The sequence below is a fragment of the Thamnophis elegans genome, chromosome 16, assembly GCF_009769535.1.
Source record: "Thamnophis elegans isolate rThaEle1 chromosome 16, rThaEle1.pri, whole genome shotgun sequence".
Lineage (NCBI taxonomy): Eukaryota > Metazoa > Chordata > Lepidosauria > Squamata > Colubridae > Thamnophis > Thamnophis elegans.
In genome coordinates, this window is record NC_045556.1 from 30,645,473 (window position 1) to 30,673,158 (window position 27,686).

The 27,686-nt window shown below is 44.4% G+C and overlaps 1 protein-coding gene across 1 annotated transcript in view; it reads left to right on the forward strand.

The window, feature by feature from the left end:
- The first annotated feature begins 1,223 nt into the window (after nt 1–1,223).
- Nucleotides 1,224–27,686, forward strand: part of COL27A1 (collagen type XXVII alpha 1 chain) — a 196,993-nt gene continuing 170,530 nt past the window's right edge. The window contains exons 1-3 of the mRNA XM_032233211.1: nt 1,224–1,234; nt 3,340–3,410; nt 11,843–13,290. Coding sequence (XP_032089102.1) covers nt 1,224–1,234; nt 3,340–3,410; nt 11,843–13,290 — 1,530 coding nt within the window. The remainder of the gene's footprint in view (nt 1,235–3,339; nt 3,411–11,842; nt 13,291–27,686) is intronic.

A 27,686-nucleotide genomic window follows, 5' to 3' on the forward strand; every position in this document is an offset into this window, starting at 1 on the left:
AAAGAAGAAGAAGGAAGGAAGGGAGAATATGAGGAAGGAAGGAAGAGGAAAGGAAGAAAGGAAGAGGATGGAAATGGAAATGAGAGGAAGGAAGAAAGAAATGGAAGGAAGAAAAAGGAAGGAAGGAATTGAGAATCAGAGAAAGGAAGGAAGAAGAAGGAAGGAATGAAGGAAGAAAGAAAGAAGGAAGGAAGGGAGAATGAGAGGAAGGAAAGAAGAAAGGAGAAGGAAGGAAGGAAGAAAGGAGAAGGAAGGAAGGCGTTGGCAATGAGAAGAAGGAAGGAATAAAATGGAAGGAAGCAAAAGGAAGGAAGGAGTTGAGCATGAGAGGAAGAAAGAAGGAGTTGAGCATGAGAGGAAGAAAGAAGGAGTTGAGAATGAGAGGAAGGAAGGAAGCAAAAGGAAGAGAGGAAGGAAGGAAGCAAAAGGAAGGAAGGAGTTGAGAATGAGAGGAAGAAGGAAGGAGTTGAGAATCAGAGGAAGGAAGGAAGAAAAAGAAAGAGACGAAGGAAGGGAGGGAGGAAAGAAAGAAGGAAGGGACGGAGGGAAGTCTCCTCTCCTTCCCTCTCCCCCTCCTGAAGATACCTTCAAAGGTTGTCCAAGGGGCAGAAGTCCCCACCTATGCAGGGGAGGTGGGAGAAGAAGTCAACGGAGAGGAAGGGGGTGAAGCTGGGGCACTGCACCCCCCCATGAGAGTTGATTTATTCATACAATTGAGGTCCATCCCAATCTTCCCGAGGCGACTCTGGGGAGCTCTGGATGCATTGCCATGCGTGGAAAACCTCAATCCCTGGAGGAGCCCAAGAGAGTCATTCATTAGCTTTCTCGCTCATTCATTGCTGTCCCTGTTGGAAGGTGGAGGGACTGTGTGTCTGTGCGGAGGAGGAGGAGGAGGAGGAGGAGGAGGAGGAGGAGGAGGAGGAACGGCCAGGGTTTCCCCCTCCCTCCCTCCCTCCTTCCTCTTCCTCTCTCTCTCTTCCTCCTTCCCTCTGGCTCTGCCCCGTTCCTCTCCTGGAACCCAAGGGGTTAAGAGAGTTGGCTTGCCCTGCTGCTGTCAGAGACGGACACACTTTACAGATGCTCCCTTGGTGGAATGCTGGCTGGAGGGGGGAAATGTGGCTGTGTGTGTGTATGTGTGTGTGTGTGTGTGTGTGTGGAGGAGGAGGAGGTGAAGAAGGAGAAGGAGATAGAGAAGGATAGAGGAAGAGGAGGAGAAAGAGATGATGAAGAAGAAGTTAGGGGAAAAGAAGATAGAAGAGGAGGAGGAAAAATGGGAGATGAAGAAGAAGATAGATGAAAAGAGGAGGAGGAGGAGGAGGTGAAGAAGAGGATAGATGAAAGGAAGATAAAGGAGGAGGAGGAGGAGAAGGAGAGAGAGGAGGAGAGAAGGGGGAGAAAGTGGTGGAGGAGAAAAAGATAGGTGAGAAGAAGATAGAGGAAGAGGAGCAGAAAGAGATGATGAGGAAGAGGAAGAAAGATGAAAAGAAGAAGAGGAGGAGGTGAAGAAGAAGAAAAGGATAGATGAAAGGAGGATAGAGGAGGAAGAGGAGAAAGTGGAGGAGAAGAAAAAGATAGATAAATAGAGATAGAGGAGGAGGAAGAGAAAAAGAAAGATGAAAAGATAGAGGAGAAGGAAATGAAGAAAAAGAAAGATGAAAAGAAGGTGAGGAGGAGGTGAAGAAGATGATTGATTCATCCATCCATTCATCCATTTCCCCTTTAGTCCTTCCTTCCTTCTTTCCTCCCTCCCACCCTCCCTCTCTTCCTCCCTCCCTCTCTCCTTTTCTTCTTTCCTTCCTTCTTTCCTTCCTTCTTTCCTTCCTTCCTTCCTCCCTCCCTCTCTCCCTCCCTTCTTTCCTCCCTCCCTCCTTTCTTTCCTTCTTTCCTTCTTTCCTCCCTTGCTTCTTTCCTCCCTCCCTCTTTTTCTCCCTCCCTCCCTCTTTCCTTTCCTCCCTCCCTCCCTTCATTCCGTCCTTCTTTCCCCTCCTTTCCTCCCTCCCTCCCTTCTTTCCTCCCTCCCTCCCCTTCCTCCTTTCCTCCCTCCCCTACCTCCTTTCCTTCCTCCCTTCTCTCCTCTCCCTCCCTCCCTCTCTTCCTTCCTCCCTCCCTCCTTTCTTTCTTTCCTTCTTTGCTCCCTCCCTCGGCCTCCTCTAAAACCAGATGGCCTCCAACGTCTGACCTTTCCTTTGCAAACCTCCACCCAATTTTCACCCTCCCTGAATGAGAAGCACCACCTGGTTTCATAGGAAAGGTGCCCATATGGGATTTATCTCCTAAATTCTCTGCATTAATGTCTTTATTTTGGGGGTGTGAGTGTGTCATGCAGTCAATCCTTTTTGCCTTTCCAGTTTTGCAAAGCCTAAATCAGGAAAGGTGGGGGTGGGGGGTGGGGAAGTGCCTGATCCTGGCATCTCTCCTGTCTTAATTGCTATTTAGCTTACACATTTCTCTGTGTTGTATTTGCAACCCTGTGACTTCCGTTCAAATCAGTTGGAGAGAGGGGGGGGGAGAGAAGGAGAGAAAGAGAGAGGGAAAGAGAGAGGAAAGAGAGAGAGAGAGAAGGAGAGAGAGAAAGTGCGGGAAAGAGAAAGAGAAGGAGAGAGAGGTGAGAGAGAGAAGGAGAGAGAGAGAAAAAGAAAGAAGGAGAGAGGGGGTAAAGAGAGAAGGAGAGAGAGGAGAGAAAGAGAGGGGGAAAGAGAGAGGAGAGAAAGGACACAGAGAGAGGGAAAAAGAGAGAAGGAGAGAGAGGGAGAGGAGAGAAAGAGGAGAGAGAAAAGAGGGAAAGAGAAGGAGAGAGAGAGAAAGAGAGAGAGGGGAGAGAGAAAGAGGAGAGAGAAAAGAGAGGGAAAGAGAGAAAGAGAAGGAGAGAGGGAGAGAGGTGAGAGAGAAGGAGAGAAAGGGGGAAAGAGAGAGAAGGAGAGAGAGAAAGAAGGAAAGAGAGGAGAGAGAAAGAGAGAGAGAAGGAGAAAGAAGGAAAGAGAGAGAGAGAGAGAGAGAGAGAGAGAGAGAGTGAACCGGTAGTTAAAAAATGCTTTAAATAGTTAAAAAATAAAGTTGGCCCCACCCACCCAGTCACATGACACAGACACACCCCACCAAGCCACGCCCACCAAGCTACGCCCACAGAACCATAGGTAGGGGGGAAATGGGAATTTCCCCACTGCCCAACAGGGGGGTTGAAACCATCCACCCCATTTCCTGCTGTAACACAATGTTGCGGCTGTCACATCTTTGTTGTCCTCGGTTTACGTCCCCCCTGATTCTGTTGGAAACGAAATGAGGAATTGATTGATATGTTTCTCCTTCGTTAATTTTGTTTCCCTCCCCCTCCTTCTTTAGGCGATTCTCTTTTTTCTGGACCATTTTCTGCTTGACTTGCTTGCTTGGATTCACACATGGAATTCCTGGAGGTAATTTTTTCACTTCTTTGGGGGTCTCCATCCCAACGTCTTCTGGGGAAGGTCGAATGGTTGGTCCCCCTGCTGCCCAATCCAGAACTGGAGACTTGAGAAAAAGGTGGGAGGAAGAATTGTAGTTGGGTACGTGGTGGCTCAGGGGCTAAGGCACTGAGCTTGTCGATCAGAAAGGTCGGCCATTCGGCGGTTCGAATCCCGAGCGCCGCGTAACAGAGGGAGCTCCCGTGACTTTGTCCCAGCTTCTGCCAACCTAGCCGTTCGAAAGCACGTAAAAAATGCAAGTAGAAAAATAGGCACCACCTTTGGTGGGAAGGTAACAGCATTCCATGCGCCTTCAGGTGTTGAGTCATGCCGGCCACATGACCACGGAGACGTCTTCGGACAGCGCTGGCTCTTCGGCTTTGAAACGGAGATGAGCAGCGCCCCCCTAGAGCAGGAAACGACAGTATTGGTTCAGATGTTGGGCTGGAGAGACCGACTTGAGGCTGTCCCTTAACTTGGGGAGTCACTTGGGGGTCTCTCTCTTATAGTGAATATTGTGGAGAAGGGTCTCCATGGAAGTCCTTTTAGCTAACCCAGCTGGTCTGCAATCTTAAACACTCAAAGAGCCATTTGGACCCATTTCCCACAGAAAAGAAAACACCGGGAGCCCCAAAACCTGGGTGGGTGTGGCCAACTCGACGTCACTCACTCCCACCAGTCACATGATTCCCCCCAGCCACGCCTACCCAGGTTTTGTAGCTCCCAGTGTTTTCTATGGGAAACAGGTATCTCTCTGTGTATGTCTTTCTCTCTGTCTCTTCCTCTCTCTGTCTCTTTCTCTCTCTTTCTTTGTCTCTCTCTGTCTCTCTCTCTCTCTTTCTCTCTCTATTTCTCTTTCTCTCTCTCTGTCTCTTTCTCCCTCCCTCCCCCTCTCTCTGTGTCTCTGTCTCTCTGTCTCTTTCTCTCTCTTTCTCTGTCTCTCTCTCTGTCTCTCTCTGTCTCTCTTTCTCTTTCTCTGTCTCTCTGTCTCTTTCTCCCTCTCTCCCCCCCTCTCTTTCTCTCTGTCTCTGTCTCTGTCTCTCTGTCTCTGCCTCTCTCATCTGTCTCAAGCCAGGTGAGGGGTGACTGGAAGGGGAGGGCGAGGCCATCCAGTGGTGAGGTCAGCCGCCAGGGAGCCACAGCAGGGGGACGAAAGAGCAGAATGTGGTTCCGGAGCTGCTGGTTGCCGACACCTGAGCTAAACAGATGGGAGAGAAAACCTATCGGTGGAGAAGGAAGGGTAGACCAAAGACTCAGAGGAGCCATGACCCGTGAAGATAAAGGAGCACCATAGGTTGAGATCACAAGCATTATTAATATTTCTGCACATAAAGAGGAATCCTCAAAATCCTCTTCTGGGATCCTAGACCTTAATCTGGGAATCCTATGGTAAAACATGCAGGGGGGAGCCACTAAGATAATCAAAAGCCTGGAGACAAAAATGTAGGAAGAACAACGACAGGATTTGGGTTCGGCTGTTCTAGAGAAAAGAAGGACCAGGGGTGACATGATAGAAATATTCCAACATTTGAGGGGCTGCCACAAAGAAGAGGGGAGGGTCAACTTATTCTCCAAAGCACCAGAGGGCAAGATGAGAAACAACACATGGAAACTAACCAAGGAGAGAAGCGACCTGGAATTGAAGAGAAACTTCCTGACAGTGAGGACAATCAACCAGTGGAACAGAAGTTGTCACCAGAAGTTGTGAGTGCTCCATCACTGGAGGTTTTTAAGAAAAGACTGTACAGTCACCTGTCTGGAATGGTGTAGGGTCTCCTTCTTGAGCAGGGGGCTGGACTAGAAGACCTCCAAGGTCCCTTCCAACTCCGTTATTCTCTTTAAGTAGGAAGTGGACTAGAAGACCTCCAAGGTCCCTTCCAACTCTCTTATTCTGTTTAAGTAGGAAGTGGACTAGAAGACCTCCAAGGTCCCTTCCAACTCCGTTATTCTCTTTAAGTAGGAAGTGGACTAGAAGACCTCCAAGGTCCCTTCTAGCTCTGTTCTTGATTGATTGATATAGTCCTATCTGAGAAGACAACATGCAACCCTTGTTGACCAACCTTACAAAGATCCCAAGAGATCCTTAGAATCTCTATAGTCACAGCAAACCCCTGTCTCTTTCTACCTTACGCTCTTTGGTGTTCAACTTCCTTTATGTTTAAGTTCCCATGAAGCGCCCCACGAACTTCAAAAATGATATCTCAGTTCTTAGCCATAACTGGATGAAGAGCTCTGCTTGGAGCACGGGAGTCAGAGGTGGTATTCAGCCGGTTCTGATCGGTTCCGGAGAACCGGTAGCGGAAAGTTTAAGTAGTTCAGAAAACTGGCAAATACCACCTCTGGCTGGCCACGCCCCCCATCTATTCTCCCAACTGACTTTCTTTTGTTGCCCTGCACAGGAAAACAGGGCTGGAAAGCAGGTTAATGGGGTGGGGAGGGAATGGGGATTTTGCAGGATCCTTCCGCTGCCACGCCCACCAAGCCACGCCCACAGAACCGCTACTGTTTTTTAAAAAAATTCCACCACTGGTGGAGGTGATAAACAGAATTTAAAGATGAACCTTTTCTTGGAAAGGGTTTCGCTTCTCATCCATGAAGCAGAACTTGAAGAAGCTTCTCGGGCAAGAAGCGAAAGGTTTCCGAAGAAACAAACAAACAAACAAAACGCTAAGAAAGTCCAGTTGTCTTTTTGGAAGACACACACACACAAAATATGCATCTTCGGCGCAACCATGACCTGGACATGGAGACTCTCGGTAGACGTTCAGCCATGCCAAGATTTTCCACTCAGCCAACCGCAATCCCCGATGGTTTTTGGTCCATCGGTGGCATTTCCCGGGAGGACGGCTAGAATGCCAAAGAAACATTTGGCTCCTCCGTCTTTCGAAAGGTCATTCCGTGGGCTTGAATGGAAAGAGAGAATCAAACCCCCCCCACGCCCGTCGGGACCATCCTTCATTGGTTGGTTTCCCCTCCCCCTCTGGAATAAGTCTTGAGAAGGATGAGCAGGGCAAGCTTCTGTCCTTCACAAGTTTCCAATCCCTGGAAACGGTCAACTGGAGGCCAAACATTAGAGTCCAGGGTGAACATGGCTGGAGTTTACATCTATTTACCGTATCTTTCAGAGTATAAGACGCACTTTCCCCACCCCCCTAAAAGAGGGTGAAAATTTAGGTGCGTCTTATACATCGAATGTAGCCCCCGCCCATCCGCTAGCCAGCCGAATTCCGATGGATGCTGGTAGGCAGAGGCAGAATGTTTTTTTTCTTGTTTTCCTCCCCCAAAACTAAAGTGCATCTTGTATGGTAATTCCTCCCCCCCCCCGTCCCTCCATTCCTTATTTTCTCTGACCCATTCAGACACCTTTATTTTTTATGCTAAGTTCTGAATTTCTCAATCCTTCGTATATTAGGTTACCGACACCCACAAGCAACCACAATCCAAATTCTCTCTTTCTTCCAAGTGTTATTCTTACGGATAGTCCTCGACTTAACAACAGGTTCACCTAGTGACCGTTTGACGTTGCAAGGGCCCCAAAAACAGTGACTTATGACAGTTTTGCCCACTCAGGATGGTGGTTGCAACCATCACACGGCCGAATGCTTTAGCGACCGACTTCTATTTATGACGGTGGCACGCGATCCCTTTCTTGCAACCTTCTGACCAGCGCACTCCGTGGGGGAGTGCTAATTTGATGACGGGCGCAATTCACTTAACAACGGTGGCGAGCAAGGTCGTAAAATGGGACAAAAACCCTCGTGTTTCACTCAGCAGCATAACTTTTGGGCTCAGCTGTGGTCATAAGATTACACGTGCTTCATTAGTATTTCAAAACGGTTGCTTTATTTTCAGAATAATAGAGTAACAGAGTTGGAAGGGACCACTGAGGTCTTCTAGTCCAACCCCCACTTCTAATGCATCCCCCCCGTTAAGACAGGAAACCCTATACCAGTGATGGTGAATCTTTTTCTTACGCTATGCCAAAAATGCAATGCAATGCAATGCAATGCAATGCAATGCAATGCAATGCAATGCAATGCAATGCAATGCAATGCAATGCAATGCAATGCAATGCAATGCAATGCAATGCAATACAATACAATACAATACAATACAATGCAATAGTAGAGTTGGAAGGGACCACGGAGGTCTTCTAGTCCAACCCCCTTCCTAGGCAGGAAACCTTATACCGTTTCAGACAAATGGCTAGCGAACATCATCTTAAAGACTTCCTGTGTTGGGGCATTCAAAACTTCTGGAGGCAAATTCTGTTCCACTGATTAATTGTTCTGACTGTCAGGAAATTTCTCCTTAGTTCTAAGTTGCTTCTCTCCTTGGTTAGTTTCCACCCATTGCTTCTTGTTCTGCACTCAGGTGCCTTGGATAATAGTTTGACTCCCTCTTCTTTATGGCACTCCCTGAGATATTGGAAGACTGCTATCATGTCTCCTCTAGTCCTTCTTTTCATTAAACTAGACATACCCAGTTCCTGCAACCGTTCTTCATATGTTTTAGCCTCCAGTCCCCTAATCCTCTTGGTTGCTCTTCTCTGCACTCTTTCTAGAGTCTCCACATCTTTTCTACATCGTGGCAACCAAAACTGGATGCCGTATTCCAAGTGTGGCATTATTACCAAGGCCTTATAAAGTGGCATCAACCCTTCACGTGATCTTGATTCCATCCCTCTGTTGATGCAGCCTATAATAAATACCTACTCAATCTCCCCTGGCCACCTCTGCATGCACGCACCACCCCTCCCCAGGCTCTGGAAGTTGTCCTGAAACCTGGGGAGGGCAGAAAATGGCCCCAATAGCCCCCCGGAAGGGCAAAAGAAAAATCAGCTGGCCGGCGCACGCATGCACATCGGAGCCCCCAAATATGGCTCGCTGTCATGGCCCTATACCATTTCAGACCAATGGCTGTCCAAACTCTTCTTCAAAACATCCAAAGTTGGAGCCTCCGCACCTTCTGGAGGCAAGGAGTTCCACTGGTTAGTTCCAACCTTACGGCATGCCATGGTCTTCAAGGCAGAGAGAGTGAGAGAGAGAGACCTCTCATTCCTCCCTTACGGAAGAAGTCGGGATGGGACGGGATGAGTTAGCCAGCTCCTGCGGGCTAAGCAATGGAGAAAGCCGTTGGCCAAAGAGGCTTCGAACCACTCTGGAGAACGTCAACGTTGTTTAAGAAATTCAAGGGAATTCTGCATAGCTGGGATTTTGCAGTAATTGGTTGTTTAGGCTTAGGGTGAATCAACTCTCGAGAGTTGGTGACAAGACTAACCCTCTTGAGATTTTTCCCCTTTTAAGGGTGATCAAAACGAATCATTAAACTACAGGCGCAGCTGCTGGATTGGAAAGCCACGTCGCTTAGACGGGTTTATTGGCAACTATCTCCTTTCTCCTAAAATAGCAAAATCCCCTTCCCTTGGAGTGATTTTCATTGCCTTCAACAAGATGTAGGGTTTTGGAGAGCCACACAATAGAATAGAATAACAGAGTGGGAAGGGACCTTGGAGGTCTTCTAGACCAACCCCTTGCTCAAGCAGGAGACCCTAAACCCTGAAGACATAGACTCAAGGGAACAACTTGTCTCCAGAAGTTGTGAATGCTCCAACACTGGAGGTTTTTCAAGAAGACATTGGACAACCATTTGTCTGAAGTGGTGTAGGGTTTCCTGCCTGAGCAGGGGGTTGGACTAGAAGACCTCCAAGGTTCCTTCCAACTCTGTTGTTCTGTTGAGTGAACTGAGTGGTTCATCTAAGCTCTTAGAGGCTTAGCTTCTCTTTGAAATCAAACTCTAAAATCGGTGAGGTTTAGAATAGAATAGAATAGAATAGAATAGAATAGAATAGAATAGGAAGGGACTTTGGAGGTCTTCTAGTCCATCCCCCTGCTCAAGCAGGAGATACAATTGCAGAGAAGTAGCTGCCAAATCTCTTCTTAAAAATCTCCAGTGATGAAGCACCGACAACTGTTGAAGGCAAGCCATTCCACTGGTTAATTGCTCTCACAGTTAGGAAGTTTCTCCTTAATTCCAAGTTGCTTCTCTCCTTGATTAGTTTCCATCCATTTCCTTCCTTTCTTCCTTCTTTTCTCTTCCTTCCTTCCTTCCTTCCTTCCTTCCATCCTGAATCATAAAACTGCAAGGGACCTCAGAGGCCTTCTAGTCCAACCCTCTGCTCAAGCAGGAGACCCCATACCATCCCAAGCACATCGCTCTCCAGTCTTTCCTTAAAAACCTCCATTGAAGTTTCTCTTGATTCCAGGTTGTTTCTGAGGTCAGAATCCTAAATATTTCACAGCCAGACATTGGCCTCAATGAGGGCCAGTCCCTTGAGAAGTTGGCTGAGAGGTTCTCGGCCAGGGAGAATCCAAATTAGCAGAACCTTAGGAGAAAAAACAATATTAATCCAAGGTTGGTTTCTCAAAAGGACTTCCAGAGTTTGGTGGGAAGAAGAATTTTCCTCCAGAAAGTGATCCACCTGAGCAAAATTCAACATCCAATGTTGAAGCATGACTTGTTCTACCTCTGAGTCGCTGGGAGTCAAACAGCATAAATGTAATAAATGATTCTGTCCAGCTTAGGAAATAATAGACGGAATCTTTTCACACTGACTTTGGAATACGTCTGTTATTTTGTTTTTCATCCCCCGCTTCTCAGCTGAGATGTTTGGAAGAAGATGAAAGCTCCTAGCACACAAAAAAAATTTTTTTTAATTTTGGGGGGGATGAAGAGGAGTAGGGCGGGTCTCCTTGTCTTTCTGTGATCTGTAATATCACAACGAGCGTGCCGAAAAGTTGAGATATTGACTCCCATTGGCTTGAGGAGACGAAAACCTTGTTCTCTTGAAGTTGGCCATCCTTCTCATTCATTTTTCTTTGTTTTTTTCCCCAAGGAAGGAGAGAAATTCGGGAGATAGTATCAGACGGAAGGAATAAAAAATGTTCCATATCCTGAAATATTTTGCCAAAAATATTTTTTTTCCAAAAGGCAACTAGACTTTGTTTTTCCTTGAATGGGTTGAAAGGGTATGTCAGAACTGAAGAAGCTTCTTAGATGAGAAGCGAAACGTCTTCAAGAGTAGTCAGAACCTGAGGAAGCTTCTTAGATGAGAAGCGAAATGTCTTCAAGAGTAGTCAGAACCTGAGGAAGCTTCTTAGATGAGAAGCGAAACGTCTTCAAGAGTAGTCAGAACCTGAGGAAGCTTCTTAGATGAGAAGTGAAACGTCTTCAAGAGTAGTCAGAACCTGAGGAAGCTTCTTAGATGAGAAGCGAAACGTCTTCAAGAGTAGTCAGAACCTGAGGAAGCTTCTTAGATGAGAAGCGAAATGTCTTCAAGAGTAGTCAGAACCTGAAGAAGCTTCTTAGATGAGAAGCGAAACGTCTTCAAGAGTAGTCAGAACCTGAGGAAGCTTCTTAGATGAGAAGCGAAACGTCTTCAAGAGTAGTCAGAAGCTGAAGAAGCTTCTTAGATGAGAAGCGAAACGTCTTCAAGAGTAGTCAGAACCTGAGGAAGCTTCTTAGATGAGAAGTGAAACGTCTTCAAGAGTAGTCAGAACCTGAGGAAGCTTCTTAGATGAGAAGCAAAACATCTTCAAAGACATTCAGAAGAAGCTTCTTGGGTGAGAAGCGAAACATCTTCAAGAGTAGTCACAACCTGAAGAAGCTTCTTAGATGAGAAGCGAAATGTCTTCAAGAGTAGTCAGAACCTGAGGAAGCTTCTTAGATGAGAAGCGAAATGTCTTCAAGAGTAGTCAGAACCTGAAGAAGCTTCTTAGATGAGAAGCGAAACGTCTTCAAGAGTAGTCAGAACCTGAGGAAGCTTCTTAGATGAGAAGCGAAACGTCTTCAAGAGTAGTCAGAAGCTGAAGAAGCTTCTTAGATGAGAAGCGAAACGTCTTCAAGAGTAGTCAGAACCTGAGGAAGCTTCTTAGATGAGAAGCGAAACGTCTTCAAGAGTAGTCAGAACCTGAGGAAGCTTCTTAGATGAGAAGCGAAACGTCTTCAAGAGTAGTCAGAACCTGAGGAAGCTTCTTAGATGAGAAGCGAAACGTCTTCAAGAGTAGTCAGAACCTGAGGAAGCTTCTTAGATGAGAAGCGAAACGTCTTCAAGAGTAGTCAGAACCTGAGGAAGCTTCTTAGATGAGAAGCAAAACATCTTCAAAGACATCCAGAAGAAGCTTCTTGGGTGAGAAGCGAAACATCTTCAAGGAAAAACCCAGTTCGGTTGCCTTTTGGAAAAATAATAATAATAAAAGGACCTTTTTTTTGGGGTGGGGGCACAATATTTGGTTTTAGTACCTAGCAAACAAATCAAACTTCTTGTGAGGGACGAGAAGTGGGAAGGAAACCTTGGTCTAAATCTTGGTTGTCTTTATAACTTCATCCTTTCTTCCTTCTTCTAGATGTGGACGTCCTTCAGAAGTTGGGCCTGGTGGGACCAAGGACCTCCGACTTCTCTCACGCTGTTCCTCAGGGAGTTGTCCCATTCCGGTTGGGAGTCATCCTCACCCAGCAGGCACGCCTCGAGGTGCCCTCCAGCTCCATTATCCCCGTCCCCATTGGCCCAGACCTGACTCTCGTGTTAAGCGTGTGCTCCTTCCGGGTCAACAGTGCTTTCCTCTTCACAGTCAAGAGCAAACGGAAGAAGTTGCAACTGGGCGTTCAGCTTCTCCCGGGCAAGCTTGTTGTCTACGTAGGTCATAAGCGCTCCGTCTACTTCGATTACGACGTCCACGACGGACGGTGGCACAACTTTGGCCTCGACATCCGAAGCGGGACGGTCACCTTGCTGACCGCTTGCGGGAAAGAGAAGGTGCACGCGGATTTGCACAATAAGAAAGAGAAGACCTTGGACCCGGAAGGCTCTTTCCTCCTGGGGAGACTCAACCAACGCTCGGCCCAGTTCGAAGGAGCCTTCTGCCAGTTTGATATTTATTTTTCCCCCAAGGCCAGTCACGATTACTGTAAGCACCTGAAGAAACAATGCAGGCAATTGGAGACTCTGCGACCGGACCTCCTGTCCTTTTCCCCGTTGATGTCCAAAGATCTGAGAACTTCTGAAATGACTCCAAAACAGTCGGACCTCGCAAGGATGGGCTTGATGAACCTGACCACTATGGACCCTCCCTTGACGGTCTTCAAGACGCCTGCTTCTCGGAGGGATAGGAGGCTGCAGGGAGCGTTGGCCACAGTTAGAGCTCCTAAAGCACCATCTGCAGCACCAACCATGAAGGTGAGGTCCACCGTGGCCTTGCCTCCTGCTCGGACGATTGCAGAAGCGTCTCAACCCGGCCGTCATCTCCAACAGATCGTCACGACTTCCAGGACAGCTCGCCGGACAACCGCCAGAGTTTCAGGGGGGGCTTCCGCTGTGGAGGAACTTCAGCCAGATGTTCTGCGTTTCCCAAACTCAACGGTGAACTTTGGCATAGTTCCGGGTAAGAAAGAGACAAGGAAAACATCCCAAAAGCCGAGTAGCCAAGGAGTAACCATGAGGTCCTCTCGCATGCTGAGCACCACAAACCCAACGATGGAGAGTAGAAGGAACTCCTCCAGTAGACGTTCTCCAGTCACCACAAAGCACAAGCTGGAAAAGGTCACTGGTGGCCCTGCAACAAAGACAGTCGTGATCCAGCCAGCAGGGAAGACATCCACTCCTACTGTGGCTACCATCTTCTACACCAAACCAGCCCTTGAAGGGCCTTATCCTGTTTATGAAACGCATGGACAAAACTCAGAGGACATCACTCTGGCTGCTGTTGATGGCCTCCAGGACTTCAATCCTGTGGGACCCACCCTGTTTCCCTTTGTTATTGGCCTCCCTGGGTGGAAAGGAGATCCAGGACCACCGGTAAGTCTATCTTCTTTCAATTATCACTTGTGCCCGGTAGGTTGCTGGTTGTGAATTATGGGGTTTTGTAATCTCTACCCAAGGGGATGCGGTGGCTCAGTGGCTAAGGTGCTGAGCTTGTCGATCAGAAAAGGTCGGCAGTCCAACGATCCAAATCCCTAGCGCCGCCTAATGGAGTGAGCTCCCGTGACTTGTCCCAGCTTCTGCCAACCTAGCAGTTCGAAAGCATGTAAAAAATGCAAGTAGAAAAATAGGGACCACCTTTGGTGGGAAGGGAACAGCGTTCCGTGCGTCTTTGGCGTTGAGTCATGCCGTCCACATGACCACAGAGCCGTCTTTGGACAGCGCTGGCTAGTGGTGAAATTCAAATTTTCTTACTACCGGTTCTGTGGGTGTGGCTTGGTGGGCGTGGCAGGGGAAGGATACTGCAAAATCCCCATTCTTTCCCCACTCTGGGGCCATCCAGAGGTTGCATTTGCCAGTTCTCCGCACTACTCAAAATTTCCGCTACCAATTCTCTAGAACCTGTCAGGACCTGCTGGATTTCTCCCCTGGTGCTGGCTCTTTGGATTTGAAACAGAGATGAGCACTGCCCCCTAGAGTCGGGAATGACTAGCACATATATGTGAGGGAAACCTTGACCTTTAATCTCAATCCATTTGAAGGACACCAAGATGAGGAAGGCTGATGTAAGTCAACTTTGACGGCAACCTTTCAAGATGCCATGCAAACCATTTTATCTTGTTACCACTCTTCCCCATAGCTGTCTTCTGGCCCCTGGTCTTTCCTCTTTTGAAAGCCACTGACCAGCCTTCTTAAAAGCATAGATAGTTTGAGGGACCCAAAGGAAGCAACTGGGCTTCTCATCCAAGAAGCTTCCTCAGGTTCTGACTACTCTTGAAGACATTTCGCTTCATGGATGAGAAGCGAAACGTCTTCAAAGAAAACCAAGGAAGCCCAGTTGCCTCTTGAAAAAGCCTCTTTGGGGGCAACCATGACCTGGATGATTGAGAACTTCCATAGATCTTTCCTTTACTACAATTAAAATGAACATTTTACCTAGAATCCTGTACTTGTTCCAGATAATCCCAATTAGATCGGGGAAAGATTATTTTGAAGACTTGAATAAATTGGTGTTGAAATTCATATGGCAGGGGGAAAAAAGCAAGAATAAAACGCAAAGTGTTGAAAGATGCTAAATCAAGAGGAGGGTTCAGATTACCTGACTGGGAGCTATACCACCAGGTAGTTAGTCTGGATCAAGGAATGGATAATGTTAAGAAACGGTAGGCTCTTGAACCTAGAGGGTCACGACTTGCTGTTGGGATGGCATGCATAGACCTTTCCTTTAGCTTAGAACTTAGAATAACAGAGCTGGAAGGGACCTTGGAGGTCTTCTAGTCCAACCCCTTGCTTAGGCAGGAACTCCAGGCGAATGGTTATCTAACCATTGCAAATCTGTTTATTGTTATGCCGGGACCAACAATAATCTGCCTCTAGTTTCCTCTCCTGATGCACTTTTGGCTGTGCTCAGCACCCAAGGTTCAAATGTATTGTTCCCTTCAAGGTTGATTGGTTGGTTGGTTTTCTCATCCTTTGTCTCTGGAGATTTTTGATCATCCAGGTCATGGTTGTCCCAAAGGTGCATTTTCCAAAGCACCTTGGTTTTTCCTTGAAGAGGTTTCGCTTCTCATCCAGGAAACTTCTTTAGTTCTTCAGCAGGCAACTGGACTTGGTTTTTCCTTGAAGAGGTTTTGCTTCTCATCCAAGAAGCTTCTTCCATTTCTTCAGAAGCTTTGAAACATCTTCAAGGAACACCCCCTCCCCGCCCAAAAAAGTCCAGGTGACCCTCTTGAAAAAGCCCCTTCTTCATCTAAGAAGCTTCTTCAGCTCTAAAGAAGCTTCTTGGATGAGAAGCGAAACCTCTTCAAAAAGCTGAAGAAGCTTCTTAGATGAAGAAGGGGCTTTTTCAAGAGGGTCACCTGGACTTTTTTGGAGAGGGTCACCTGGACTTTTTTGGAGAGGGTCACCTGGACTTTTTTGCATGTCTGGAGCTTCTTCAGCTCTAAAGAAGCTTCTTGGATGAGAAGCGAAACCTCTTCAAAAAGCTGAAGAAGCTTCTTAGATGAAGAAGCTTCTTGGATGAAGAAGGGGCTTTTTCAAGAGGGTCACCTGGACTTTTTTGAAGAGGGTCACCTGGACTTTTTTGGAGAGGGTCACCTGGACTTTTTTGCATGTCTGGAGCTTCTTCAGCTCTAAAGAAGCTTCTTGGATGAGAAGCGAAACCTCTTCAAAAAGCTGAAGAAGCTTCTTGGATGAGAAGCGAAATGTCTTCAAAGAAAAACCAAGAAAGTCCAGGTGCCTCTTCGGGGAAAAAAAAAGCATTTTGGGACAACCATGACCTTGGATGACCCAGAACCTCCATAGACGTCGCCCAACCCAACGTGAACGGAGAGAGTCAATTTGGAGACTCTCTCCGTTGAGTTGTGAAGGTTGGTTTGGCTCCTCATATACAACGTGGAGCTGTTATGGGGTGTGTGTGTGTGTCTGTGTGTGTGTAAATGCCTGACCTTTGGCATATGAGTCATGCCTGGGGTTTTGGACATGAATGATGCTGATTTCTCCAGTCTGTGGAACATCTCGTGTGTCAGCGAGCCAGCCTTCCCATAGCATCCTTGACCCCTTGGCTATGAAGGAGAAGTTAGGATTGCCTTGGAGTCAACTTCTTTGACCTCCCCGAGATGACTAATCAAGGAAGACTCTCGTAAGGTCTTTTCCGTAGCGCTTTGTTGGATGGAGAGCAGCACCGCCTAACATCAATTCAGCCAGACGAGAAGTTTTTTTTTTTTTTTTAACAGAACTTTTTTATTTTTCTTTAAAAAAAACACAAATATGTCATCATTTGTCAATCATTAAGACATTGAAGTACAATTTTTTTTTGATGTGTGTACCCCTCCCTCCCTCCACCCCCCCACCCCCCCTCCTCCTTCCCCCCCCCGACTTCCCAGAACCCGTACACGGTATGGATTTTTAACTAACACAGTCTAAAATCTATTGAGAAAAAGAAATAAAGAAATTAATGACATTCTAGATTGACCTTAGCTTCTTCTTACTGAACTGACTTTTAACAGTTTAAATCATTTCTGATCTTAAGCATAGGCTAACTGGAATTTCTTAGTCCCGTATTTATTTTGTATATAGTCAAACCATTTTTTCCAGTCTCGTTTATATCTCTCATTTGAATGATCTTTGAGATATGCCGATATTTTAGCCATTTCAGCTAAGTTTGTTACTTTCAATGTCCATTCTTGAATTGTAGGCAAGTCTTCCTTCTTCCAATATTGCGCCACCAACAGTCTTGCTGCAGTTATCAGGTGCAGAATCAAATTGGTCTCTACCACTGTAAAGTCAGTACATATACCTAGTAAAAATAACTGAGGACTAAACTTTATCCTTCTTTTAAAAACATTTTGCATGACCCACCATATTTTTATCCAAAATGCCTTAACCTTTTGGCAGGTCCACCATATATGATAATATGTAGCATCGAGAGAACCACACCTCCAACATTTAGGCTGTACATTCGGATACATAGAAGCCAACTTTTTAGGATCTAAATGCCATCTATAGAACATCTTGTAAAAATTTTCTCTCAGATTTTGAGCTTGTGTAAATTTCACATTTCTTACCCAGATTCTTTCCCATGTATCCAACATTATTGGTTCCTCAATATTTTGAGCCCATTTTATCATACAATCTTTAACTAATTCTGTTTCCGAATCCATCTGTATTAATACATTATATATCCTCTTTATATGCATTAAGCTTTGATCTCTTATTTGTTTAAGCAGATTATCCTCAACTTGAATAAAACCAATTTTTTGATCTATTTTCCACCTAGCCTGTAATTGCCCATACTGGAACCATGTTTGAACTACCTTCTCCTCTTTTAATACCTCTAAAGATTTTAATTGTAATACCCCCCTTTCCGAGGTAAGAAGCTGTCTGTAGGTAATTCTGTCCTGTTTTTGTGCTGTGTTCATATTTTCAATTGCGTGTCTAGGAATTGCCCACATGGGTATCTTGTCATTTAATTTATATTGGTATTTCTTCCAGACCCGCAATAAAGCATTTCTTAAAATATGACTTTTAAAGTTCTTATCCAATTTTTTGTTGAATAACAGGTAAGCATGCCAACCAAATACCAGATCATGTCCCTCAATGTTCAATATTCTATCATTGGTTAAGTGAATCCAATCACTAATTACAGATAATACCACTGCATCATAATATAGTTTTAAATTAGGTAGTTTCAATCCTCCTCTCTCACGTACATCTTGCATTATTTTCATCTTTACCCTCGGCTTCTTTCCTGCCCACACAAATTTGTTGATACCCTTCTGCCATTCTAAAAGGTTCGCATCTTTTTTAAGTATAGGTAACATTTGGAAGAGAAATAAAAATTTTGGTAAAATGTTCATTTTCACTGCCGCTATCCTACCCAGCAAAGATAAGTGCAATTTCTCCCATTTTTTCATCTCTGTCTGTATGCTATGCCAAAGTGGTTCATAATTATGCTTATATAATTTCCCATTTGAAGTTAAAATGTTAACTCCAAGATATTTGACTTTTTTAACTACCTCACATCCTAGCATCACTCCTAATTCTTCCTTTTGTTTAATATTCATATTTATAGCTAATATTTTGGTTTTTCCTAAGTTTATTTTAAAGCCCGACACTTGACCATATTGATTGATCATATTCATTAAAACCATACTAGATTCCTGCGGTTGTTCCAATATTATGACCAAATCATCCGCAAAAGCGCGGACTCTATATTCTTGCTGCCTAATCTTGATCCCTTTTAAACCATCCAAGCCCCGTATTTTATTCAACAATACTTCCAAAGTTATAATAAACAATAATGGGGACAAAGGACAGCCCTGTCTTGTACCTTTTCCAATTTGAAAAGAGTCTGTTAGACTTCCATTGACTATGATTTGTGCTGTTTGCTGTTGGTATATTGCTTTAATTGACTGTAAAAAATTATCTCCTATCTGCATTTTTTGCAGTATCTTCAACAGAAATTGCCAGTTAACTCGATCAAAGGCCTTCTCAGCATCCAAAAATATAAACGCAGCAGGGATCTGGTTGTTCTTTCCCAAATATTCTAATGCATTAATAATTAATCTAACATTACTTTTCATCTGCCTCCCTTGTATAAAACCTGTTTGGTCCGTATGTATCAATTGTTGAGTGACCAACATTAACCTATTTGCTAATATTTTAGTAAAAATTTTATAATCTACATTCAGTAATGAAATAGGTCTATAATTTTTGGGTTGAGTAGTATCTTGATCTTCTTTGGGTATCAAAGATATAAACGCTGTCTTCCAAGATGGAGGGACTTTACCTTCCGTTTGAATCATATTAAATAATTCTCTAAGAGGTTCTACCATTTCTAACTGTAAGTTTTTATAGTAAACCGCTGTCAAGCCATCTGTACCTGGTGCTTTCCCTGACTTTAATTGCTTAATTACCTGCAGGATTTCCCCCGAGGTTATTGGTTGATTCAATTTTTGCCTGTGTTCTTCTCTAACTGAAGGTATTTTCTCTTTGTCTAAATATTTGTCTATGTCTAAACCATTAATTTTATCCCCTTTATACAGTTCTGTAAAAAATTCCCAGAAAGCCTTTTGAATCTCTTCCTGTTGAAATACCTCCTTCCCTCTGTAAATCAGTTTAGATATATTTCGAGTTTTCCTTTTTTTCCTAATCTGATAAGCTAACCATCTGCCAGGTTTGTTTGCATTACAAAAAGTATTGTGTTTTGCATATAATAGATTAGTAGCCACCTGGTCAGAGATCAACATGTCAAATTGAGATTTTAATATGTTAATAGCTTCCTTAACCTTTGTATCGTCTGGGTTCATTGTTAACTCCAGCTCTTTTCTCTTAATTTCCTCTTCCAGTTCTGTTCGTTTTAACCCTTGCTTATTTCTATGTGTTTTATTTATATTCATCAAAACTCCTCTCATATACGCTTTGCTTGCGTCCCATACAAATTCCATAGATGTACCCTTATTCATATTCAAAACAAAATATTCAGATAGTAATTTTTTACAATCATTAATATACTTTTCATATCTAAATAAGTTTTCATTCAATCTCCAAGACCTTCTTGCCTGCACTACCCTTCCCAACTCCATCCAAACTGGGTTATGGTCCGAAAGGACCCTAGCTGCAATCTTTGTTTTCTTGACCCTAGAAAGCAAATCATTAGTGGTTAGAATAAAATCAATCCTTGAGAGGGATTGATGCCTGTCCGAGAAGAAAGTGAAGTCACATTCCTCTGCATTTCTTTCTCGCCAAATATCTCTCAATTCAAAATCATCCATAATGTCAAAGAAAGATTTGGGTAACTTTGCTCGCATCTTGGTATTTAGGCGGGAAATCTTCTTATCTCTCTTAGTGTCTATCACTCCATTCCAGTCACCCAATAGTATACAGGAACTATAGTCCCACTGTACTAATTTAGCATGAAGATTTCTATAGAATCTATCTTGCTGTTGATTGGGAGCATAAATTCCCAAAAGTAATGTCTTTTTCCCTTCTAAGATTAAGTCTAAAGCAATATATCTTCCGAAGGGATCTGCTTCTATTAATTCAGCTTTCATATCTTTTCTTAAGTATACAACTATACCATTCTTCTTTTCCATAGCAGAAGCTGCAAAATGTTGACCAAGTTTTGAGTTGATCAAATATTTTTGATCAGTTGACTTGATATGAGTTTCTTGCAAACAAATTACATCGTTCTTAAACTGTTTGAGATAATGAAATATTTTCTTCCTCTTCTGTGGAGAGTTCAGTCCGTTGACATTCCATGTTAAAATCTTAGTTGTCATCTTTGGTTGGTTGAAGCATTTTTAGAGCTTCCTGCACGGCCTGTTTAACTTTAGGTCTAGCTCCTCCCATTGCTTCCAGATTTGTTGTTGTAGATCCTTGATCGATGGCCGATGATTGTTGATGCTGTTGCTTTTTAGCTTGTTTCTCCATACGTCTAGTAGTCATGCGGCTAAGTCTTGGTTCCATAGCACCTTGCACTTCTAGAGAAGAAAGATGCTCCATCTTGTCTGGTGGTTGTGTAGTTTGCTGTCTATCCTGTCCTTCTTGTGGTCTTTCTCTAGGTCCAGATGGTGCAGGGTGTCCGGCCTTCAATATATTATAATAGAAATCTCGGGCTTTCCATACAGAGTTGAGGCGGTACCTTTGCTTATCAAATGTAAATATGATGCCAAATGGTGCATCCCATCTATACTGTATCTGACGATTTCTGAGTTCTTCAACCAAAAAAGCGTAGTCTCTCCTGGCTCTTAACATTTGAGGTGGTATCTCTTTCAAAACAACCAGGTCTTGACCGCCAATTTGAAGCTTAGTGTTATAAGATGCTTGCAGTACCATATTTCTAAACTCTCTTGTAGTAAAATATATAACGATGTCTCGAGGAAGCTGCTTCTGCTTTGCCAGCCAGGAGTTAACGCGGTAAGCTTTGTCAATTAGCCAGTCTTGATTGGTCCCTGGTCTTCCCATCAGGCGGTCAAAAGCTTCCGATAGGATCTGTTTCAGGTTCTCCTGTTTCTCCTCACGCAGCCCCCTTACTCTTAATGCGAACTCCATTTGTCGGTACTGTATCATAATAATTTCTTTTTCAGCATTTTCCACTTTTTGTTCCACCACCTCTGTTTTCAATGTCAAGTTAGCATTGGCATCATTAAGAACCTCTAGAGTATCTTCCACTCCAGAAATATGTTCTGTTAATACAGTTACAAGACTCAGCATGTCATCTCTAATTTTATCAACCTTAGCATCAAATTTCTCATACAGCTCCTGTTTAAGTCCTTTTATTTCACTTTTAATTTCTTCTTTCATTTCTTTTATTTCCTCTTTTCTCTCCTGCTTTACCACCTCTCTATTATCTCTAAACTTATCTTCCATTTTAATTGTCTGTGCATTAAGAGCCTCGCTTAGATTACTCAGGAAAAATTCTTTCGTTAACACATCCCCAGCAGGGGGTGTAGGAAGCGGAGACTGCAGCTTTGTGCCAGGCACTGAGGATGTGCCCCTGGAAGTAGAGGGTGACGACTTCAAGTTAATATTTGGTTTTGAGGCCATTTCAAAATTTATCTGCCTGCAGTTAATAAAACTCTTTTGCCTGAATATGCAGCTTTAAGTAAAGAGGCTTTTATTTTGAAGTTTAAGGCTTGGCAAAACTTTCAGTGAGTAAACATTGTAACAAGACCATTCAGCAGATTCATCACCATTTAACTTCCAAATAAGCAAGGTTAATGAAGGAGTAAAATTCTTCTATTGTGAAACCAAAACAAATGATAAGCAATCTCTTTTGTTTTGAATTCTTGTGAGGATTAGCAAAAAGTGTTCGTTATTACCGGAGAAACCAGCCTGCTCGGCGCCATTTTAGAAGCCTCTGAGTAAATAATTTTTCGGAGGAGAAAAAGAAAAGAAGCTAAAATGTTGATAAGCAATTATTGTCCACAGTAAACGGATCCAGCTCGTGATAAGAATAAATCAAACAAAACTTTGAGCAGAGTGGGAGAGACCTACTTTGTCCTGCACAAGGCAGTTTGAAGTTCCCAGCACGGACAGCCGTTCTGCCTTGGGCTAGCCCCCCTTTCCTTGCAAGCACAAAAGCTGCAAAAATCGAAGAGCATTTGCCAGCAAAACAGTTTCTTCTTTCCTTCTTGCCTGAAGGATAAGAAAACCTGATAAGACGTCAGATGGAAGATCCTCTAAACAGGTACGTAGCCAGGAATTCGGAGGCAGCTGATTTTTTGCTGCCTCCACCAGCAAGCTCCTCCCAGGAAGCCCCAGACGAGAAGTTTTTGAGGATGGAAATGCTGATAATGAATTGGTTCCCTGTCTGACTAAGAGCCCTGGAATGATGGCCCTCTGCGCTCTTCCTCAAGCATGTCTGGAGGACGGCTCTTTCCCAACCTTTAACAGATGAACAGAGTTGGAAGGGACCTTGTAGATCATCTAGTCTAACCCCCTTCTGCCCAAGCAGGAGACCCTACACCATTTCTGACAGATGGCAGTCCAGTCTCTTTTTGAAAGCTTCCAGGGATGAAGCTCTCACAACTTCCGAAGGCAACTTCTGTTCCATGGGTTGATTGTTCTCACCATCAGAAAAGTCCTCCTTATTTCCAGATTGAATCCCTCCTTGATCAGTTTCCATCCATTGTTCCTTGTCTGGTCTTCAGGTGCTTTGGAGAATAGCTTGACCCCCTCCTCTCTGTAGCAGCCCCTCAAGTATTGGAAGACTGCTATGATGCCTCCCCTGGTCCTTCTCTTCCCTAGACTAGCCATGCCCAGTTCCTGCAACCGTTCTTCAGGTGTTTTAGTCTCCAGGCCTTTGATCATCTTAATCAGATTCAGATTAATGGAATTGGAAGAGACCTTGTAGGTCATCTAGTCCAACCCACAGCCCAGGCAGGAGACCCTTCACCATTTCTGACAGAGGGCAGTCCAGTCTTTTCTTGAAAGCCTCCAGTGATGAAGCTCCCACAACTTCTGGAGGCAACTTCTCTTTCTTTGAATATAGAATGCCAGAGTTGGAAGGGACCTTGTAGGTCACCTAGTCCAACCCCCTCCCCCAAGCAGAAGACCCTACACCATTTCTGAAAGATGGTAGTCCAGTCTCTTCTTGGAAGCTTTCAGGGATGAAGCTCCCACAACCTCTGGAGGCAATTTCTGTTCCATTGGTTGGTTGTTTCTCACTGTCAGAAAATTTTCTCCTTATTTCTAGGTTGAATCTCTCCTTGGTCAGTTTCCATCCATTATTCCTTGTCTGGCCTTCAGGTGCTTTGGAAAATAGGTTGGTTGATCACACAGTCAGAAAATTCCTCCTTATTTCTAGGCTGAATCTCTCCTTGGTCAGTTTCCATCCATTGATCCTTGTCCAGCCTTCAGATGCTTTGGAAAATAGTTGTAGTAGTTGTAGTTGTAGTTAAGTTTATTTATAGGCCGCCCTTTTCCCTGAGGGGACTCAGGGCGGCTTACAACTTATATAGGAAGGGAAAACATACAAAGACATATAGGACAATACATAATTAAAAGAGTAAAGCAACATTCATTCAACATTCGGGCGGGGATGGAATATAATCTTTACCCCCAGGCCTGACGGGATAGCCAGGTCTTGAGGGCTGTGCGGAAGGTCTGGAGGGTGGTGAGGGTACGAATCTCCACGGGGAGATCATTCCAAAGGGTCGGAGCTGCAACTGAAAAGGCTCTCCTCCGCGTAGTTGCCAGTCGACACTGACTGGCAGATGGAACTCGGAGGAGGCCCAATCTATGCGATCTAATGGGTCGTGAGGAGGTAATTGGCAGGAGGCGGTCCCTCAAGTACCTAGATCCACTACCATGAAGGGCTTTGTAGGTGGTAAGTAGCACCTTGAAGCGCACCCGGAGATCAACAGGTAGCCAGCGCAGCTCGCGGAGGATAGGTGTTATGTGGGTGAACCGCGGTGCGCCCACAATCACTCGCGCGGCCGCGTTCTGGACTAGCTGAAGTCGCCGGATGCTCTTCAAGGGCAGCCCCATGTAGAGCACATTGCAGTATTCCAGCCTAGAGGTCACAAGGGCCCGAGTGACCGTTGTGAGAGCCTCCCGGTTCAGGTAGGGTCGCAACTGGCGCACCAGGCGAACCTAGGTTGACCCCCCCTCCTCTCTGGGGCAGCCCCTCAAGTATTGGAAGACTGCTATCCTGTTCCCCCTGTTCTTTCTCTTCACTAGACTAGCCAGGCCCAGTTTCTGCAACTGTCCATCGTATGTTTTAGCTTCCAGGTCTTTGATCATCTTAGATCCGGTAAGAGCCAAGGTGGCGCAGTGGTTAAATGCAGCACTGCAGGCTACTGCTAGATCAGCAGGTCAGCAGTTCAAATCTCACCGGCTCAGGGTTGACTCAGCCTTCCATCCTTCCGAGGTGGGTAAAATGAGGACCCAGATTGTTGGGGGCGATATGCTGACTCTCTGTAAACTGCTTAGAGAGGCCTGAAAGGCCTATGAAGCGGTATATAAGTCTACTGCTATTGCTATTGCTAGATAGATTCAATTTAACAGATACCTTGTAAGTCATCTAGTCCAACCCCCAGCCCCATTTCTGACAGAGGGCAGCCCAGTCTCTTCTTGAAAGCCTCCAGGGATGAAGCTCCCACAACCTCTGTTCAACTTGGTTGATTGTTCTCACTGTTTCTCCTTATTTCCAGGTTGAATCTCTCCTCGGTCACCATTTGCTTAAACAGAGAAGCTCTGTGACAGGGTAGATTTTTTAAAAATGAAAGTATGTTCCAAAGGTAGCTGCTTAAGGAGAATATCCATACCAGACTCTCAAAATATCGACGACCCTGAAGGTTGAATGTTGCGTTGTTTTGCGTCTCATCTTGCTTTGGTCAAAGTGACGATGAAGCCCTTCTGCCACGGTTTCTGCTCCTTTTGAAAGGCGGGCGAGGAAGGGAATCTTTTGAGAAGGGGAAAAAAGAAAGCCAAATCAAAAGGGATTTCGCTCTTGAGCCTTTGACCTTCCAGATGTTGCTGAGAGCTGCAGAATAACTTCCTCTTTGGCTTCTGCTGCTGCTGTGTCTTGTAGCTTAACCACTTCTGGAAGCCTGCCGTGGTTTTCAGAAATCCTGGTGCAGTGATGGCCCTTCTTAAAAGCAATCACAATTTCTTTCTTCCACGGCCTCTTCTGAGCTTCTTTTCTTCTAAACTCCTCTTCCTTCTTAGTACCTGCCTCTTTCCACTTATGACTATAACCATGTGGCTTGTATCTTTAAAATGTATATTGTTTTATTTGTTTCCTAGTATGATTTGATTGCTTATTAGTAACCAATGACTATCATTGTGTTGTATCTTATGATTCTTGATGAATGTGTTGTATTTTATTTTTCTTTATGTACACTGAGAGCTTATGCACCATATTCTATTCTATTCTATTCCACTCCATTCCATTCCATTCTATTCCATATTCTATTCTATTCCATTCCATTCCATATTCTATTCTATTCTATTCCATTCCATATTCTATTCTATTCTATTCCATTCCTTAGTCTATTCTGTTCTGTTCTATTCTATTCCATTCCATTCCACTCCACTCCTTTCCATTCCATTCCATATTCTGTTCTGTTCTATTCTATTCCATTCCATTCCACTCCACTCCTTTCCATTCCATTCCATATTCTGTTCTGTTCTGTTCTGTTCCGTTCCATTCCATATTCTATTCTATTCTATTCTATTCCATTCCATTTCATTCCATTTCATTCCATTTCATTCCATTTCATTCCTTATTCTATTCCATTCCATTCCTTATTCTATTCTATTCTATTCCATTCCATTCCTTATTCTATTCTATTCCATTCCATTCCTTATTCTATTCTATTCCATTCCATTCCATTTTCTATTCTATTCTATTCTATATTCTATTCTATATTCTATTCTATATTCTATTCTATATTCTATTCTAGAGTATATGGTTCAACTGTGGGGTCCTTGGTGCTCTCTGAGCTTGGTTGTTTTGTTGCAGACATTTCATTACCCAACTAGGTAACATCAACAGTGCTCAAAGGGAGTGGTGTTTTCTGGGAGGAGGAGGAGGAGGAAGAGGAGGAGGAGAAGGAAGTGGAAAAGGAGGAGGACTTGGGATCCTTGGTGTTCTCTGACCTCAGTTGTTTCCTTGCAGACATTTTATTACCCCACTAGGTAACATCATCAGGGCTCACAAACACCCCTCCACCCTGCGATATAAATATTCTCCTTTAAGCACAGAGAAGCAAACTTGTGAGTCTTGTATCCACTGGGGCAAAGCAGTCAAAATAAATCTTTCTCGTGTGTTTGGGTGTGGTCCTCCTCCTCCTCCTCCTCCTCCTCCTCCTTCTCCTCCTCCTCCTCCTTCTCTTCCTTTGGAGCCTTCTCTTCAAAGGAGACTTGGCTGAGTCCAATCAAGACCCCAAGAGCGTTGATTAGCCCCTCTTCCCACGCAGCTGCGGCCACTGCCCTGCGAGCCGGATTGGCAATGCCAATGGTTAAAAACGTGAAACCTTGAAGGTTTCTAGACAATTTTAACCCTTCAGTCCAGCAACTTAGATACAGATTAGCAGAGTTGGAAGGGACCTTGTTGGTCATCTAGTCCAAACCCCTGCCCAAGTAGACCCTACACCATTTTTGACAGATGGCAGCCCAGTCTCTTCTTGAAAGCTTCCAGGGATGGAGCACCCACAACTTCTGGTGGCAAGTTGTTCCACTGGTTAATGTTAGGAAGTTTCTCCTTATTTCCAGGTTGCTTCTCTCCTTGATTAGTTTTCATCCATTGCTTCTCGTCCTGCCTTCTGGTGCTTTGGGAAATAAGTTGACCCCCCGTCTTCTTTGGGGCAGCCCCTCAAATATTGGAGAATAGAATAGAATAGCACAGTGTTTTTCAACTAGTGTGCCGTGACATAGTGTAAGGTGTGCTGTGGGAAAAACACCCGCCGGTGTTCTTCGATTCCTGCCAGAATATCAGCTTTGTGTTCAGAAAAACAGGCCCAGGTTTCGCACTGAGTAAGTAAACAGAAATATGAACAATTATAAAATAATTTCTTTTTGTTTATTTGATTCCTATTCAAGAGAATTACTTTATATATAGTCAATATAGGCACAGAGTTAAATTTTTTTAACATTTTCTAACGGTGGTGTGCCTCGTGATTTTTTTCATGAAAAAAGTGTGCCTTTGCACAAAAAAGGTTGAAAAACACTGGAATAGCAGAGTTGGAAGGGACCATCGAGGTCTTCTAGTCCAACCTCCTGCCTAGGCAGGGAACAAATTCTAGTGGCAAGTTGTTCCACTGATTAATTGTTCTCACTGTCGGGAAATTTCTCCTTAGTTCCAAGTTGCTTCTCTCCTTGATTAGTTTCCATCCATTGCTTCTTGTTCTGCCCTCAAGTGCTTTGGAGAATAATTTGATCCTCACTTCTTTGTGGCAGCCCCTCAAATATTGGAACATTGATATCATGCCACCAATAGAGTAGAGTAGAGTAGAATAGAATAGAATAGAATAGCAGAGTTGCAAGGGACCATCGAGGTCTTCTAGTCCAACCTCCTGCCTAGGCAGGGAACAAATTCTGGTGGCAAGTTGTTCCACTGATTAATTGTTCTCACTGTCGGGAAATTTCTCCTTAGTTTCAAGTTGCTTCTCTCCTTGATTAGTTTCCATTCATTGCTTCTTGTTCTGCCCTCAGGTGCTTTGGAGAATAATTTGATCCTCACTTCTTTATGGCAGCTCCTCAAGTATTGGAACACTGACATCATGCCACCAATAGAGTAGAGTAAAGTAGAATAGAATAGAATA